General features: G+C 42.0%; 1 protein-coding gene across 3 annotated transcripts in view; it reads right to left on the minus strand.

Moving 5' to 3' along the window:
• The window catches only part of cemip (cell migration inducing hyaluronidase 1), a 180,920-nt gene that overhangs the window by 24,535 nt on the left and 136,843 nt on the right, over positions 1–19,542 (minus strand). For all 3 annotated transcript variants that reach the window (XM_019347682.2, XM_019347709.2, XM_019347757.2), the window contains 4 exons: positions 10,165–10,234; positions 9,550–9,678; positions 2,287–2,372; positions 53–184 (listed from right to left, as the gene is read on the minus strand). In XM_019347682.2, coding sequence (XP_019203227.1) covers positions 53–184; positions 2,287–2,372; positions 9,550–9,678; positions 10,165–10,234 — 417 coding nt within the window. The remainder of the gene's footprint in view (positions 1–52; positions 185–2,286; positions 2,373–9,549; positions 9,679–10,164; positions 10,235–19,542) is intronic.

Genomic DNA, 19,542 nt, shown 5'->3' on the forward strand with positions numbered 1-19,542 from the left:
GGGTAACAAGTAAAATAAATAAGTAAAATCACTCGGTGTGTGTATTACTCACTGGCAGTCATCTAGCCACACATCCCCTCCTCTCAGCCAAGCTCCATGGTCCTGGTTCTTATAGGCAATGAAGTGGTGGATGAGAGCTGGGACTCTAGGTTTGAACGGGTCAGAATCCTGATGGGGGCCATACCTAAACAACAGAAGGACATATAGTGCTAATATTTAACAATATTTTTCAAGGCTGCAAAGGAGCTATTTATATAAACTGTAATGTTGTAACATTTTAAATGGTCATTCATCCATCCATCCATTTTCTTTTGCTTATCTGGGGCCAGGTTGCTTGAGCAGCAGCTACAGCATTGAAGCCCAGACCTCCCTCTCCCTAGTCACCTCCAACATCTTACTGAGGTATTCCCAGGCCAGTTGAGAGATATAGTTTCTCCAACGTGTCCTGGGTTTGCCCTGGGGCCTCCTCCTGGTGGGACATGGCCGGAAGACCGGACTCAGGAGGCGCCCAAGATGCATTGATGTGGAGGAGTAGCTCGTGATCATAGGTGAGGGTAGGGACATCGATCGACTGGTAAATTGAGAGCTTCGTTTAAATACTCAGCTCTCTCTTCACCATGACAGACCAGTACAGCGCCTGCATCACTACAGCTGCAGCACCAATCCGTCCGACCGCTCCCCTGTCCCCGCACTTGTGAACAAGACACCGAGACACTTAAACTCCTCCACTTGGGGCAGCAACTTGTTCCTGACCTGGGTGCTCCAGCCGTTTCCGGCTAAGGAACATGGCCTCAGACTTGGAAGTGTTAAGTCTCATTACCATTGCTTTACACTCTGATGTGAACCGCTCTAATGTGAGCTGGAGTCCTCCACCTGGTGAAACCAGCAGAACCACATCATCTGCAAAAAGCTGAGACAACATTCTGAGACCACCAAAGTGGAAGCCTTCTGCCACTTGACTACGCCCTTTGTCATCACTGAATCAAAAAAATTCTAAAAATTATGCTCAGAATCGCTGACAAAGGGCAGTCCCGGCATGGTCAACACCTACTGGGAATTAGTCAGCCTGATTGCCAACTCTCGCAATGCTTGTTCAAGGACTAAACGCTCATAGCAACAGCCCAGATACCCCATACTCCCAAAACACCTCACACAGAATACCCAGAGGGACGTGGTCAAATATCTTCTCCAAGTCCACAAAACACATGTAGACTAGTTAGGCAAACTCCCACCCACCATCAAATATTCTTGAGAAGATAAAGAGCTGGTTCAGTGTTCCATGACCAGGATGAAAAGTGTTCCTCCTGCATCCAAGCTTCGACTAATGGTAAGAGTCTTATTTCCAGCACCTTGGCGAAGACTTTGCCGGGGAGGATGAGGAGTGTGATCTTCCTACAGTTGGAGCACACTCTCCGGTCCTACTTCTTAAACATGGGAACCACCACCCCAGTCTGCCAATCCAGAGGCACCGTCCCAGATCTCTATGTGACAGTGTAGAGACCTCACCCCCAGTGATGGATGAGTCATCCCACATGAGCGTCCCAGTAGGACGACTGAGTCTCCAGGTGGAGCACCCTCGAGAACCCTACCTATGGACTCCAAGAATGCTGGGTAATTTAAACTATCATTTGGCACATAAGCGCCATTTTAATCCACAAGAGTAAAAGAGCAGTTCAGCAAATGGAATGGTAAATAGTAAACGGACTGGTTCTTATGTAGCACATTTCTACTCTATCTGAGCACTCAAAGCACTTTACACAACTTGTACATTCTCCCATTTACACAAGCACTTTTTTTCTATGCTGTTTCTAAGTGCTTCCTGTCCAATAATCACATGCATTCATCGGAGAGCAACATGGGGTTAGTATCTTGCCCAAGGCATGCAGACTGGAGCACACTGGGATCAAACCAGTCTTCGAGTAAATTAATAATTTTTATTTTATTTATTTATTTTTACCAGATAGCCATACATGTGTGTGACTAGTATCTTTTATTACTTGACAGCATCTTTATCTTATTAATGATTAATAACACAAAAACCTTCATTGCACTGACAGATCTACACTTTCTTTCTCCAGTAAAAGGTTTTTCTGCCCATTTAAGAAAAACGTCCATCCCTTCTCGCCATTGGCTTGTGCACTGACAATATGAAAAAGAGCACACCCAGTGCTCACGAAAACATTGACAGGAAATGTCATCATTACAGACTAAACTCATCACACTGAATCACACTGGGTGGGATGTGATTTCAACTTCTCATACAGGGTGTTTGTTACAGGGTCTGACCTGGCTCCTATCAGAGACAGGAAGGGTCTCTTGTCCTTGTTGTTTGCCTGGGTCGTCTTAACTCCATTATCAAGGATCATTCCAGCCTAAAATAAAAAGACAATAGAAATTGTGAGTTTGTTTTCCCTGTAAGAAAAATGTAGAATTTTTAACAAGACATGGACTTTATTTATTTATGTGAGAGGTAAAGGCGTGTGCTTGGAGAGCAGACCACTGTGTTCAAGGATTATTCAGAGATTATCACCATTATGAGACTAAACACACAAAGATATCCAAGAACCTGACTGATGCAGAGCAGGAATAGACTTGAACTTTTGCTAGCAAAGCTGCAGCAGCAACAAGGGCTTTTGTTTTTTTACCACATCCAGGATGGAGCAGTCAAGACCAGCTTTGTGATTTCCCACAACATTACAAAAACCAATAAGCCATTCACTGATTTAGAGTTTATCAAAGAGTATTAGGTGGTGCTCTAACACGCCTGAAAAAAATGGAGCATTTGAAAATGCTCCTCTCCAGGTAAACCAAGATGGACTGTGGACATTATGGGAAATCTGGAGCTTCAGTTTAAAAACAAAGAGGACAATTTTCATGTTTGTCTACTTAATCATGGACCAGAGCAGCACGGTTACTCATCTTTATACAAAAGAGGTACTGGCAGCACTTTAAGTCAATATTACAGTTGGATTTTTATTTTCTCTAAAAGGGGAGAAGTTTCCACACATGAGTAGACATGCTCGAAAGATGTTGGCTCTCTTTGGAGCTACCTTCATAAGCGAACAAGCATTCTCAGGGATGAAGTTTAACAAATCCGGGTGCAGATCCTGTCTCAGTGACGATGTCCACTGTCTCATGCATTTCCACCTCAGATGAACGTGACTTTAATCTGCCTGTTCAAGCCCAATACAGACCAGATTTCTCTCAGTGAAAAAGAAAAAAGAACTTAGAACTGCAGATATAACTCCAAAAGTTGATTCTGTTCATCTGGACGTAGCGTTTTGTGGGAGAACGCTACGTCCAGATGAACAGAATCAACTTTTGGAGTTTTACTTTCCTGGATGATTGAGAATGCATCAAACTGCAGATATAATTAAACTACAAGTAAAAAAGCAACAGCACTTAGTATAAAAGTTCTACCTCTTTAAAATATTGCAAAAACATTTTTTGAAATATTGATTAAACAGTGATAAAATGCTGGTACTACACCTATTTCACATTTTGCATAATTGTAATATCAACTCTTGCCAGTAGCAGTTTATAAAGAGATCAAATTAATATTGAGAAGAATTGAGTTCGGCTTATTGGTGTGGCCAATAAATTTCTCCACAACAGCCCCCTGGGTAAATTAATTGTCTAGCGCTGATTTAACAAATGGTTTGTGGTTAATTTTGCATCTAACTCTTGTCATTATTTGGAAAAAATGTCAAATGTATAATAAATAAAAATATATATACTGTCAACAAGTTTCCAACTGAAGGTACAATTTTTATTCAACAACTGAATTTTGAGTTGAGCTGAAATCACTACCTTCGTCCTGTTTCCCTCCCTTAGTTGCAGGAGAAATGAATGAATGTTATGAAACATTTTTATTGGCTTCTTCAAGCAATAAATCAGGCTCAGTAGCAGAAGACTTCTCTTTTGCACCCTTTTCCAGACACATGTTGAGCAGCCCAGCATCAGGTCGTAATTCGCAGTAAACCAGCAACAGCTGCTAGCTCGTATAATCCCTTTTAGCGAAAACTCTGTTAACTCTTTTGGCCCCAACATGTATCATAGGTTTTTTAAAAAGCTGACCATTAACTTGACCTACATTACTTTCCATGGCATTTAATAATTGTAGATGTCATGTGGCAATCTCAATGAAAACCCAAATGTTCCAAAAACCTGCAGTTCCTTGAGGCTGGATCCAAAAGGGAGTCTATGGGGATTCCCTTTCGAACCTTAAGGAACTGCAGGTTCTGGAACATTTAGGTTTTCATTAAAACGCTCGACTTTATAGTAGAGTTAAAATATTTTATAGCATGCTACAAAAAACACTTTAGTCTTTCATTTCAACTGCATCTTTTCTTTTCTTCGTTTGTCCCTAGTTGACGGCTGACTGATCACAACCCAGACTGATCACAACTCTGGGTTGTGATCAGTCTTAACTTAGGAGTGTGCCTACTGTCGCTGACAGGTGCACTGCTAAAGGCAGCTGTAGCCTGTAGCTGTGTGCTTGGTTTTGCCCATATTTGTGTACTTGTTCCCTTTTGGAACATTTGGTTTGCTAGCATCAGGATGATAAGTCTTAGCTCCTCAACATGCCACTGACTACGTCCATATTTTTGGATGTGTCTAAAATATAATACAACATCTCTTCCTGTTAATCAAGCCACTCTTATAACAGCATCACCTGCTAGTCTACTCTTCATAAACTCTGCTTACCTTGACATTGTTTAAATTTTGTGAGCAGCAGCAAACTGGGTATATATATGAGGGGTGCAGAGATAAAAATAAATAAATAAATGAAATAAATTTTACTTTATAAATTGTTTTAGACATAACATACAGGAAGAAAATAGGGGTGAAGGTATAAAGTAAGACTGGTGGTGTGAGGCAATACAGTGTCATATTATCTCAAACAGTGACAAAGGTTTCTATTGGACTGAAAAAAGTGAAGCAAGGTGTTATTTATAATTCCTTCTGTTTTATAACACTAGTTTATCAAATTTCAAGGTGAAGCCTCAGCTGACTGGCTCCTGTTTGCTTTGCTGAAGTAACATTACACTGTTAAAACTGTTGGGACTTGCTTTTGGTTGGCACACATCTGTCTCTGCTAATAAAAGACCAGTCATCAACACAGCCATGCCCCTAAAGCCTGAAAAGAGCTACAGATTTTGAAATCAATCACAATAGATTTAGGAGGCAAGTAGAATTATGAAAAAATACAGTTACAGAGAACTGGGAAACATTTAAATAAAAGATAAATACACTGCATAAAATGTTCCCATATCTCACTTAACGGAGCTTTAAATCCAATCATCAGATTAGAAAAACTTATTGGAACCTTCCTAAATCTAGCAAAGAATAACCCTAGATGCTTCCCAATTTCTAATCCAGCCTTCTGTAGCATTTTCTTAAATAAAATAAAAAGTATCACAACAATAAAAGCCTTCGAATGCCAGTTTGCTGCTTCTAAACAATGAAACTGCCATTGTGTTGCTGTTGAACACTCCACCAGCAGACTTGAAACAACCTCTTCTCTCACACCAACCTGACATGAGTTATGCTCCTATTAGGATGATCCAAATTAAAAGTGCAAAAGGGAACAAGAGAGTGAGATGGAATAGGAAAGAAATCACTGTAGGGCTTGAGAAAGTAAGGCAATAACAACTGCGCTTCCCTTTTCAGTGGTGCCTTATAAATCTCTCTCTGCTCCAGCTGTGCTGTGTTAGGAGCCACAGGTAACTCCAAACTCGGTCCTATCTCACCATCAGTCTCATTCCACTGATTTGGTTTGCTTTCCTCCATTTCTGTTATCCATCCATCCATCTTGACTTTTTCCAACTATCTCTCTTTTTTTCTTTGCCATCTGACAGTTTGACCATTTCTCAGTTCTTGCACAAAAGTATGTTCACACTATCACTGTGACTAAGGCTACGTTCACACTGCAGGTCTTAATGCTCAATTCCGATTTTTTGATCAAATCCGATTTTTTTGTCTGCTTGTTCACACTACAAATAAAGTGTGACAGCAAACGCGCTCTAGTGTGAACGCTCAAAGCGGCCTGCATGCGCAAAAGAAGACGTCACACACAACGCGCTCTGTTTAGACCCAGACCAAACAGCATTGTTTGACTGATGGCCCTTAATATAAAGACTTGTTTTGGACTTTACGTTTCCCAATTTTGCTTGAAGTTATAAAGTTATCGGGTGCTTCTCCGGCGCTGATAATTGGCGTCTGTCTTGTGTCAGTGACGTAAAAGACGGATTTAATGCGACATGACCATTCAAACAGCAGTCGCTTTCTAAAACATCAGATATGTATCGGATTCAGTACCACATACGAAAGTGACCCAGATCGGATTTGAAAATATCGGATTTGTGCTGTTCACACTGTCATACCATGATCGGATATGGGTCGCATAGGGTCAAAAAAGTCGGATTTGATGCGCTTTCGCCCGCAGTGTGAACGTAGCCTAAGTTACCAGTCGCGGCAGATGGCCCCGCCCCTACCTGAGCCTGGTTCTGCCGGAGGTTTCTTCCTGTTAAAAGGGAGTTTTTCCTTCCCACTGTCGCCAGAGTGCTTGCTCATAGGGGGTCATATGATTGTTGGATTTTTCTCTGTATTTATTATTGTAGGGTCTACCGTACAATATAAAGTGCCTTGAGGTGACTGATGTTGTGATTTGGTGCTGTATAAATAAAACTGAATTGAAGTGGGGACCACTGCATAATCATCATTATCTTTGCTGGCTTTGTGGAAAAATGGATCCAATCCAATTCCACCATTTAAGGCAGGACAGGTCATCGGCACTCATGACGACACCCGTGTTAACTAACGAATTGCAGGGAATTGCAGTTTTAACATTCAATTCAATTCAATTCAATTTTATTTATATAGCGCCAAATCACAACAAAAGTCGCCTCAAGGCACTTTATATTGTACAGTAGATCGCACAATAATAAATACAGAGAAAAACCCAACAATCATATGACCCCCTATGAGCAAGCACTTTGGCGACAGTGGGAAGGAAAAACTCCCTTTTAACAGGAAGAAACCTCCGGCAGAACCAGGCTCAGGGAGGGGCGGGGCCATCTGCTGCAACCGGTTGGGGTGAAAGAAGGAAAACAGGATGAAAGACATGCTGTGGAAGAGAGACAGAGATTAATAACAGATATGATTCGATGCAGAGAGGTCTATTAACACATAGTGAGTGAGAAAGGTGACTGGAAAGGAAAAACTCAATGCATCATGGGAATCCCCGGCAGCCTACACCTATTGCAGCATAACTAAGGGAGGATTCAGGGTCACCTGGTCCAGCCCTAACTATATGCTTTAGCAAAAAGGAAAGTTTTAAGCCTAATCTTGAAAGTAGAGATAGTGTCTGTCTCCCGAATCCAAACTGGAAGCTGATTCCACAGAAGAGGGGCCTGAAAACTGAAGGCTCTGCCTCCCATTCTACTTTTAAATACTCTAGGAACAACAAGTAGGCCTGCAGTGCGAGAGCGAAGTGCTCTAATAGGGTGATATGGTACTACAAGGTCATTAAGATAAGATGGGGCCTGATTATTTAAGACCTTGTATGTGAGGAGCAGGATTTTGAATTCAATTCTGGATTTAACAGGAAGCCAATGAAGGGAAGCCAAAAGAGGAGAAATCTGCTCTCTCTTTCTAGTCCCTGTCAGTACCCTTGCTGCAGCATTTTGGATCAGCTGAAGACTTTTCAGCGAGTTTTTAGGACATCCTGATAATAAAGAATTACAGTAGTCCAGCCTGGAAGTAATAAATGCATGAACTAGTTTTTCAGCGTCACTCTGAGACAGGATATTTCTAATTTTAGAGATGTTGCGCAAATGGAAGAAAGCAGTCTTACATATTTGTTTAATATGTGCGTTGAAGGACATGTCCTGGTCAAAAATGACTCCAAGGTTCCTCACAGCATTACTGGAGACCAAGGTAATGCCATCCAGAGTAAGAATCTGCTTAGATACCATATTTCTAAGATTTTCAGGGCCGAGTACAATAACCTCAGTTTGATCTGAATTAAGAAGCAGAAAGTTAGCGGCCATCCAGGTCTTTATGTCTTTAAGACATTCCTGCAGTTTAACTAATTGGTGTGTGTTACCTGGCTTCATGGATAGACATTAAGTCCTCATGTTTGGTAAACTGTGAATTTAACACTATATATGATATCCTTAGGGACTGTGTTCTTTAAAATGGTCTACACACAGGAATATAAATGACAAGTGAAAGACAATATTCCAAAGTAAGTTAAATATACACTATATGACAATTAAAAACTCTTGTGCAAAGGAAGGAGGGAAATCTCTGTCAGTTATAATTTCCCAGGAACCTTCCTCTGTCCTCAAAGAACTGAATCATTCAGCATGGCTTACTGAGATTGCTTTCTGGGTCACAGGCAGGAGGATGGAGGAGTAGGAAAAACAGAAAAAGGTGAAGCTGACATTTTTATAGGATCAGCAATTTTCTTTCTTTAGTCTGATGTTCTTTATTATTCATCATATAAAACTTTATATCAAGCAGGCCCACAAAACACTCTGTTAAAGCTAGGGTAGGTATAAGTCCTAAGCCCAAAGCTCCTCTCCACTCTTACTTTGAAACACCTAATAAAATAAGTCTGTGCATGTGTCACAGGTTTGATTCAGAGGTGACTGCCATCATTAAGTGGGAGTTTGTTTTTTACCATGGTGGAGTCTTAAGTAAGAAAACAATTTTCATAAATAGATTGGTTCTTATACAGTGGTTTTCTACTCTACTGGAGCACTCAAAGCACTTCCCATTCATACAAGCACTTTTTTCTATGCTTCCTATCTAACATTTAGACACATTTGTGCTCCGATTGATGCATTGGAGAGTAACATGGCGTTAGTATCTTGCCCAAAGATATTTGGCACGCAGACTAAAGGAGCCAATGAGAGCCATTGGCTCCGCTTTGAGAGTCAAACACCAAATGAGTCAAATGAGGAACATCTCATTTCAATTATCTGGATGGGTGAGGGCATACTTTTGGCAATACTGTGTATCTGGATTGTGAAGTGAGCAAATTAAGTACATAATAGTAGGAGTAAACAAAATAATTATCCAAGCAATCAGATCACTTGAAATGACAGTTGGTTTCTACTTCCCCTTTTTCAATATTGCTTATCACCTTATTGTAGACTGATGAACACTCAAGTCTTTAATAATCCTTTTATAGCCTTCCAGATTTGTGGAAGTTGTTGTGATAGAGGCACAGTTTACAAAATCATGTCTGTCATAGAAAGAAAAGACTTTGCCAGTACACAGTAACTTCAACCTTATCTCCAAGCAGAAGACTGAACTCCTGTTGGAGAAATTGTTAGCTCACTTCATTCTTGCTCTTTCCAACAGTAACTAACTGATTACTTAATGTGTTGAACAAATAGAGACACATTCCAACTTTTTATTTGTTGTTTAGTCAAATTGTGATAGTCTACACTTGTGACTTAAATGAAGATCAGTTTACTTTCTATAACTTATCACAGCATTCTTTATCTCCCCACAGCAGTTCATCTTCAGACTCACCCTGAAGTTGGAATGGGCTCTGTTGTTGGTGAACTGGCCCATAGGTGTGTGCTCTGTATATCCAGGGGAGTATAACCCCTCTGAGGGGCCTGTGGGCACATGGTGGAAAATGAACCAGAAGCCTGTTTCCTGAGGGTTTACACACAAATAGACATATAGTTACAAACAGAGCTGTTAGGACAAAATGTTTTAGTTTACAGTAACTACTTTATCTGTAAAACAAAAACTATCTGTATTTCTGTTCATACATAAACATGTGCACACTCCTATACATAAACATAACCACAGAATCCGTTTTGCACTTTGCATGTCAGCCTCTGTTTTGCTATTGTTCTTTACAAGTATGTAAATGATAAAAGTTCTTATACTGGTGAGGATAAATGATACTTCCTCCCAATGGATCCTGGTAAAATCCTCAAAGTATGATCATAATTGGCACTCTATCATAGTGAAAGTGTGGCAGTGCCTCTGTTGTCTGCTTCTTTCAGAAGGTAATAGAAGTATACAGCCATTAATCTGACCTGGCAATGTGGTAATGAGAAAGAGCTCCACCTGGAGAAATGGGGATATAGGAGGGGTGGGGAAGGGTTGAGAGATGAGAAAGTGACAACTCACCTCTGAGCCTGCAGCAGCACAGTTGATGAGGTTGTTATTAGGGTTGGCAATCCAGAAAGTGGAAGTTGCACTATAGAGGAAGAGTGTTGTAAAAGAAAAAAAATGTTGGATTTCACATAAATAGTTTAAATCAGTAATGCAGAGGAGAAGAAGGAGAGAAAATAGCTTCTAAATTTTCAAAAAACGGAGAGTGTCCTCAGCAGCCAGAAGAGAGAAGGATGCGACACAGAGGATGTGGACAAGTGGGTGAAGAATTTGTCTGACAGACAGCTCACCCAAACAGAGAAAAACATCCTTGCTAAAGGGTTGAATTTTGCTGTCACGCCTAGACAAATCCCGCTAGTGGAACTGATCACAGCCACAGAAACAGCAATTCGAAACAACAATATTGCAGAAGTGGAAGCAGAGCAACTACAGACAAAAGTTTCTGCCTGTCTCAGCAATGCAAAGCCCCCAGCATCCAACATCACCATGGAGGAGAGGAAGGCACTCACATCACTTAGTAATGACAACAACATTATCATCCTTCCGGCAGACAAGGGCAGGTGCACAGTTTTGCTAAACCAGAAAGACTATCATGAGAAGATTTTGTCACTGCTCAGTGACGAAAATACTTATGAGCTCCTGAAACGAGACCCAGGAAGTGGCTACAGGAAGAGGATGATAGACTGCCTGAAGCAGTTAGAACAAGACAAGGCTATCGACCGGACCTCATACCACAGGGGAATCTACACCAAGTCTGTATGGTTTACCAAAGATACGTAAGCAGGGTGCACCTTTAAAACCGATTGTCTGTATGATCAACTCGGTCACCTATAACATTTCTAAGTTTCTGGCTTCGATCCTCAACCCGCTGGTAGCCAGCTCTGAACACCACATCCAGAACACGTTGGATTTTGTTGAGAAGGTAAGAGATGTCATTATGGAGGCAGATGAAACCATGGTCTCGTACGACGTTACATCTCTCTTCACTTGCATCCCAGTCACGGAAGCGTTGGAGGTAGTTCGTAAGAGATTACAGGATGACCTCAACCTCAGCAACAGGACCACTCTCAGCATCAACCAAGTGTGTTTGCTTTTGGAACTGTGTCCTGTCATTAATTAATTCTTCAATCTTAAATATGATCAACCTATCTCTAATAATCGGCTATGTACCACAGGCCTTCAAGGTGGCTGTAGTTAAACCTTTACTTAAAAAGCCATCTCTAGACCCAGCTGTCTTAGCTAATTATAGGCCAATCTCCAACCTTCCTTTCATATCAAAAATCCTTGAAAGAGTAGTTGTCAAACAGCTAACAGATCATCTGCAGAGGAATGGCTTATTTGAAGCGTTTCAGTCAGGTTTCAGAGCTCATCACAGCACAGAAACAGCTTTAGTGAAGGTTACAAATGATCTTCTTATGGCCTCTGACAGTGGACTCATCTCTGTGCTTGTCCTGCTAGACCTTAGTGCAGCGTTCGATACTGTCGACCATAATATCCTATTAGCGCGATTAGAGCATGCTGTAGGTATTACAGGTACTGCACTGCAGTGGTTTGTATCATATCTATCTAATAGACTCCAATTTGTACATGTAAATGGAGAGTCCTCTTCACACACTGAGGTCAATTATGGTGTTCCACAGGGTTCAGTGCTAGGACCAATTCTATTTACATTATACATGCTTCCCTTAGGCAGCATCATTAGAAGACATAGCATAAATTTTCACTGCTATGCAGATGACATGCAGCTCTATCTATCCATGAAGCCAGGTAACACACACCAATTAGTTAAACTGCAGGAATGTCTTAAAGACATAAAGACCTGGATGGCCGCTAACTTTCTGCTTCTTAATTCAGATCAAACTGAGGTTATTGTACTCGGCCCTGAAAATCTTAGAAATATGGTATCTAAGCAGATTCTTACTCTGGATGGCATTACCTTGGTCTCCAGTAATGCTGTGAGGAACCTTGGAGTCATTTTTGACCAGGACATGTCCTTCAATGCACATATTAAACAAATATGTAAGACTGCTTTCTTCCATTTGCGCAACATCTCTAAAATTAGAAATATCCTGTCTCAGAGTGACGCTGAAAAACTAGTTCATGCATTTATTACTTCCAGGCTGGACTACTGTAATTCTTTATTATCAGGATGTCCTAAAAACTCGCTGAAAAGCCTTCAGTTAATCCAAAATGCTGCAGCAAGAGTCCTGACAGGGACTAGAAAGAGAGAGCAGATTTCTCCTCTTTTGGCTTCCCTTCATTGGCTTCCTGTTAAATCCAGAATTGAATTCAAAATCCTGCTCCTCACATACAAGGTCTTAAATAATCAGGCCCCATCTTATCTTAATGACCTTGTAGTACCATATCACCCTATTAGAGCACTTCGCTCTTGCACTGCAGGCTTACTTGTTGTTCCTAGAGTATTTAAAAGTAGAATGGGAGGCAGAGCCTTCAGTTTTCAGGCCCCTCTTCTGTGGAACCAGCTTCCAGTTTGGATTCGGGAGACAGACACTATCTCTACTTTCAAGATTAGGCTTAAAACTTTCCTTTTTGCTAAAGCATATAGTTAGGGCTGGACCAGGTGACCCTGAATCCTCCCTTAGTTATGCTGCAATAGACGTAGGCTGCCGGGGATTCCCATGATGCATTGAGTTTTTCCTTTCCAGTCACCTTTCTCACTCACTATGTGTTAATAGACCTCTCTGCATCGAATCATATCTGTTATTAACCTCTGTCTCTCTTCCACAGCATGTCTTTATCCTGTTTTCCTTCTTTCACCCCAACCGGTCGCAGCAGATGGCCGCCCCTCCCTGAGCCTGGTTCTGCCGGAGGTTTCTTCCTGTTAAAAGGGAGTTTTTCCTTCCCACTGTCGCCAAAGTGCTTGCTCATAGGGGGTCATATGATTGTTGGGTTTTTCTCTGTATTTATTATTGTGCGATCTATTGTACAATATAAAGTGCCTTGAGGCGACATTTGTTGTGATTTGGCGCTATATAAATAAAATTGAATTGAAAAAATTGAATTGTCCTTATTCCACCGATTTCACATACAAAAGTCATTTCTACAGGCAGAAACATGAGTGGGCCATGGGTTCCCCAGTTTCACCCATCGTGGCCAATTTGTACAGGGAGTGCAGAATTATTAGGCAAATGAGTATTTTGTCCACATCATCCTCTTCATGCATGTTGTCTTACTCCAAGCTATGTAGGCTCGAAAGCCTACTACCAATTAAGCATATTAGGTGACGTGCATCTCTGTAATGAGAAGGGGTGTGGTCTAATGACATCAACACCCTATATCAGGTGTGCATAATTATTAGGCAACTTCCTTTCCTTTGGCAACATGGGTCAAAAGAAGGACTTGACAGGCTCAGAAAAGTCAAAAATAGTGAGCTATCTTGCAGAGGGATGCAGCAGTCTTAAAATTGCAAAGCTTCTGAAGCGTGATCATCGAACAATCAAGCGTTTCATTCAAAACAGTCAACAGGGTCGCAAGAAGTGTGTGGAAAAACCAAGGCGCAAAATAACTGCCCATGAACTGAGAAAAGTCGAGCGTGCAGCTGCCAAGATGCCACTTGCCACCAGTTTGGCCATATTTCAGAGCTGCAACATCACTGGAGTGCCCAAAAGCACAAGGTGTGCAATACTCAGAGACATGGCCAAGGTAAGAAAGGCTGAAAGACGACCACCACTGAACAAGACACACAAGCTGAAACGTCAAGACTGGGCCAAGAAATATCTCAAGACTGATTTTTCCAAGGTTTTATGGACTGATGAAATGAGAGTGAGTCTTGATGGGCCAGATGGATGGGCCCGTGGCTGGATTGGTAAAGGGCAGAGAGCTCCAGTCCGACTCAGACGCCAGCAAGGTGGAGGTGGAGTACTGGTTTGGGCTGGTATCATCAAAGATGAGCTTGTGGGGCCTTTTCGGGTTGAGGATGGAGTCAAGCTCAACTCCCAGTCCTACTGCCAGTTTCTGGAAGACACCTTCTTCAAGCAGTGGTACAGGAAGAATTCTGCATCCTTCAAGAAAAACATGATTTTCATGCAGGACAATGCTCCATCACACGCGTCCAAGTACTCCACAGCGTGGCTGGCAAGAAAGGGTATAAAAGAAGAAAAACTAATGACATGGCCTCCTTGTTCACCTGATCTGAACCCCATTGAGAACCTGTGGTCCATCATCAAATGTGAGATTTACAAGGAGGGAAAACAGTACACCTCTCTGAACAGTGTCTGGGAGGCTGTGGTTGCTGCTGCACGCAATGTTGATGGTGAACAGATCAAAACACTGACAGAATCCATGGATGGCAGGCTTTTGAGTGTCCTTGCAAAGAAAGGTGGCTATATTGGTCGCTGATTTGTTTTTGTTTTGTTTTTGAATGTCAGAAATGTATATTTGTGAATGTGGAGATGTTATATTGGTTTCACTGGTAAAAATAAATAATTGAAATGGGTATATATTTGTTTTTTGTTAAGTTGCCTAATAATTATGCACAGTAATAGTCACCTGCACACACAGATATCCCCCTAAAATAGCTAAAACTAAAAACAAACTAAAAACTACTTCCAAAAACATTCAGCTTTGATATTAATTACAAAGTATTAATACTTTGAGTTTTTTGGGTTCATTGAGAACATGGTTGTTGTTCAATAATAAAATTGTTCCTCAAAAATACAACTTGCCTAATAATTCTGCACTCCCTGTACATGGAAGAAGTGGAAAAGAGGGCTCTGTTATCCTACCCAGGAACACCACCAAGCCATTGGTTCAGATATGTGGATGACACCTGGGTGAAAATCAAATCTCAGGACGTACCACATTTCATGGATCACATTAACTCGGTGGACCAACACATCAAATTCACCAGGGAGGATATGAAAAGTGGCAGGTTAGCCTTCTTAGACTGTGAGATTTCCATCAGTATTGGGGGACATCTAAACGGTGATGTGTACCGTAAACCTACACATACGGATCAGTATTTAAGGTTTGACTCTCATCATCAACTGGAGCACAAACTGGGTGTCATCAGGACGCTACAACACAGAGCGAACACCATCCCCACAGACACAGCGGCCAGGGAGGCAGAAGAACAGCACATCAAGAAGGCCCTGAGTAAATGTGGTTATCCCAGGTGGACTTTTGTCAAAGCTGAGAAGGCTCCTAAAGAAAGCTCCAGCAGATCCAGGAGAGAAGGACAACCGCTGCCTAAGCAAAAACCTGTAGTAATCCGTTATGTGTCAGGAGTATCGGAGCAGTTGAGACGCATTTTTTCTAAACACCGCGTCTCTGTGGCTTTTAAACCCCAAAACACGCTGCGCCAAATATTGGTCCACCCCAAGGATCGGGTCCCCCGACACAAACAGAGTAACATAGTGTACACTGTTAAGTGCCAGGAGGATTGCCAGGATTTATACATCGGGGAAACCAAACAACCTCTGGCAAAGCAGATGGCACAACACAGAAGAGCTACCTCGTCAGGCCAGGACTCTGCAGTCTATTTACACCTACAGGCCAGTGGACACTCTTTCAATGATGAGGATGTACACATCCTGGACAGGGAGGAACGCTGGTTTGAGTGTGGAGTCAAGGAGGCCATTTACGTAAAAAGGGAAAGACCATCTCTGAATCGAGGAGGGGGCCTAAGGGTACATCTTTCGCCATCTTACAACGCTGTGATTGCAGCCATTCCCCAACTCTCTGTGAATGCAAATTCTCATGACCATTGATCAAAGACCAGTGATCATGTGCAAAAATGGACAATGTTTGTTTATAATTTACATCTATGTCTGGATCTGAAATCAGTCCTGCAGGGTGCTAGAACATGAAGGAAACTCTACACGAGTAAGGACTTATGTGGAAGTCGGAGTGTCCCTCTTGGGGGGACACTCCCACAGGGCTTAAATCTGGGACTCTCTACCATTTGGACTTCTTGTTTCTCTGAGCAGTTTTTTCCAGGGCATACATCTGTAAAATCTTCCCACATACATCTTTAACAACTTTAACAGACAAGAAATGAGTGTACAAATTTGACTTTTGAATTTATTTGTTTAAAGATTCTCCTCTCGCCCCTGCGGGTGGTCTATCGTTCAAGCTCGGGTCGTCTACCAGAGGGGCCTGGAACTTGAGGGTCCTGTGCAGTATCTTTTCTGTTCCTAGGACTGCGCCCTTCTGGAGAGAGATCTCAGATGTTCATCCTGCGATTTGCTGGAGCCACTCACCTAGTTTAGGGTCACTGCACCGAGTGCTCCGATTACCTTATTTTCTCAAGTTCTTCGTTCAGCCCTTGGTACTTCTTCAGCTTCTTGTGTTCCTTCTTCCTGATGTTGCTGTCATTTGGTATAGTTACATCTATCACTACGCCCGTCTTCCTCTCCTTGTCCACCACTATTTGTTTGCCATTTTGTCTATATTTATCTGCAAGTCCCACAGAATCTTGGTTATGGTGTTCCTTGGATCTTAGAGCTTGTTACTGCCATCTGTGCTGTCTTTCAGTCCAGCTTTGTCCAGCCACTGGTAAGACTTCTAGATATCAGCCACTTCCTGTATCTGCCAGTAGTAGGGGCCTGTCCTTCCATGATGGTTCCTCCTATTCCTCCTCTTTCTTGGGTTTCTGCTGCCTGAGGTAGTCACTGAGCATCCGGTCGGTTGTGGCCATCTTTCTGATGTACTCGTGGATGTCGGCCTCCTTCCTCCCGCTTAGCGTACAGTCTCAGGGTGCTGGACTTGGGGTGAAACCCTCCATGCATGGTGAGGAGCTCCCTCGTCTTGATGTCAGTGGCTTCTATCTCCTCCTTTGTCCAGCTTATTATCCCAGCGGGCTATCTGATGACTGACAAGGAGTAGGTGTTGAAAGCCCGGATCTTTTTTTTACCGTTCCTAAGGACTTAGGTGGTTGCAACTTTTCTAGCAGCCTCTTCTTGGTTCCCATTTGCCTATGGGACAACAAGTCATCAATCCAGACAGTGCACGGTCTGGTGGGCCTGCAGTCTTACAGTCTCAGGTGACTGTTCTGTCTACCAGTAGCTGGTGTTTTGCCCCAATTCTTACTAAATCCTGTTCAGGGAGGTTGCAGTGATGTGCTTTAAGATCCAACAGCCACTGAGCATTGCCGTTATGTGTTGCATCCTTCTCCCATATGCTCTTCCAGTCATTTGGTGGTGCTGTTCCACTAAGAGTATACCTTGGATGGTTCTGTTGAGAACAGCTGATTTATTCTCCTGCCTTCTATCTCTCTGGTATATCTCTTTAAGCGGCTGGCCAAGGCTGTGTGTCTTTGCTTGGCAGTTTCCAAGCCTCAGGTATGGACAGCTTGCTGTACTTCTTAGGCACCTTCTTCATCTCACCTTTCTGCAGCTAACTTCCTTCTGTTGGCTATCTTCCTCCATGCTACCTCTAGTCTCCTTCTCCACGGAGGGTAGTGATCCTTGTGGCTGTTCAACTTGTAGCCAAGCATCTCACTGATCACTGCTGCCGTACTAGATCTTGGTAACCGGCTATGCCACTTCTTACCACTGTGTCTTGATTGGTTAATGCAGCTGACTTCCGAGCCGGTATGGGGGGTCCTAGGGACCCTTACTGGATACAGATGCCCCAGTTGTATCGGGATTCAAACCCACGACTCTCATAAGATGGAAGTGGCTCCAGAACAGCACCGGCATGAAGTAGGTGAAGGAGGAATAATAGATGCATTAAAAATACATTACATTCACAGGGTTCCCCTTTTGTCCACTAGTTCAATATCCATGCTAGACAGTTAGAATTCAACAAGTCTTGTAAAGTTTTGCTTGTCATTCATCCTTATTTAGCAAAAAATAATCCTCATGAAGTACCCAGCATATGTATGCAGGTATATGTAATGATTGGGACAGAGATTGTGTCACCACCTCATATCATGATCACAGAGCTTTTAACCACCGTCTTTATCAATGAACGAAAGCTCTCTCTTTATCCACGCTCTACCTTTCCACCAAGTTTCATGATGTACAAATGGCACTGATCACAGACCTCCACCTCTGCTTTTGCCTTTTGCAGAAGAACAGAGTGTGTTTGCTTTCTTTCACAGTTCTCAACTTGACCTATCTGTTAACATCTCTTCTCCATTATGCAGCCTTAACAATGATTTACGCTCATCAAACCATCACCCCCTGCCGCAGCTCAATTGAGATGAGAAAGATGTTAGCTCAATGTAATCAAGGTCTCAACCAGTCCCAATCAAGGTTTAGGCCCCCTCCAGCCTCCTTGATGTGATTTCTGTCACAAGTGATGGGAGGGAGGAAGGTCTGAGAGCTAAGCTAAAAGTCACCATGCTCAATTATGTGACAATGATGTGACTTGCACAGCTCCATTACGGGAACTTGTAGTTAGTCTTAAAATGATGAATACAACAATGTAATGCAAAAGAATCATTTACATATGACGTCTGCCCAAAAAAAACAAAAAACACTTTTACTATAGGCACAGTAACATCATTCAAGGGAGAGCAAACTATATTCTTCAACCAATTTAGCTCCTATCAAGGGAAATCATGTCCAGGTTTAATGGCAAAACTGGGATTTTGTTTAAATGATTATGGTTTTTTGTTCATAATACACATTAACAGTGCATTAAAAACATCACCAAATTACTGAAAAGCATTATCACTTCCCACCATAAAGTCCTGGTGCTTATTTTACCACAGAGCAGAGTTAAGAAGAAATTCACCTCAGTCATGCTGAAAATAGTAATAAACAAATGAATGAGATATTTAGTGGAGCACTCTATTGGCTCAGGCAGACCAAAAGTTACTTTAACAGGACCCCAAACCAACTTTCTAGCATGTCAAATGATCATGCTCTTGACTTGGTGCAAAGTAACCACTTTCTCAATGAGTGTGAATTTCAGCCTTATCCACAAACATTAGAGGAGTTACTTTTCTTCAAACTCTATGTTGAAGCTATTCAAAATAAAAGGAAAGAGTAAATATATCAGCAGGAGCAAAAGTGAAGGATAGAAAGACCATGACCATAAAAAAAGGAAAAAATACAAACTAGATGTGAGAATAGGCAAAAGTTACTAACATGCTATAGTGGCTTTACTATTCAGTCATGTCAGCTCTATGGATATCCACTTGAACCATCTGAAAGCCCACAACACTGGCTGTTACCCAGTGACTAAGTCATAATAGCCATAGGTTCTCAGAGTAGCTTATTCATCAGCTTGCTCACTCCTGTTTCTGTCTAATAGCCTCACTATAATATATGTTTATCTTTTTACTGTAGAATTAAGCTTTCAGTTCAGGGTTTCATTTCTGGCCAATTGTGCACGCTCTACTTCAAAGACGGAAGCGGATTTCAACTCACATCTGTCAGGACTGTAAGTGACTCACTCCCTGTCAGTGCATTGTTAAATAAT

Source organism: Oreochromis niloticus, linkage group LG1, assembly GCF_001858045.2.
Source record: "Oreochromis niloticus isolate F11D_XX linkage group LG1, O_niloticus_UMD_NMBU, whole genome shotgun sequence".
In the NCBI taxonomy this organism is placed as follows: domain Eukaryota; kingdom Metazoa; phylum Chordata; class Actinopteri; order Cichliformes; family Cichlidae; genus Oreochromis; species Oreochromis niloticus.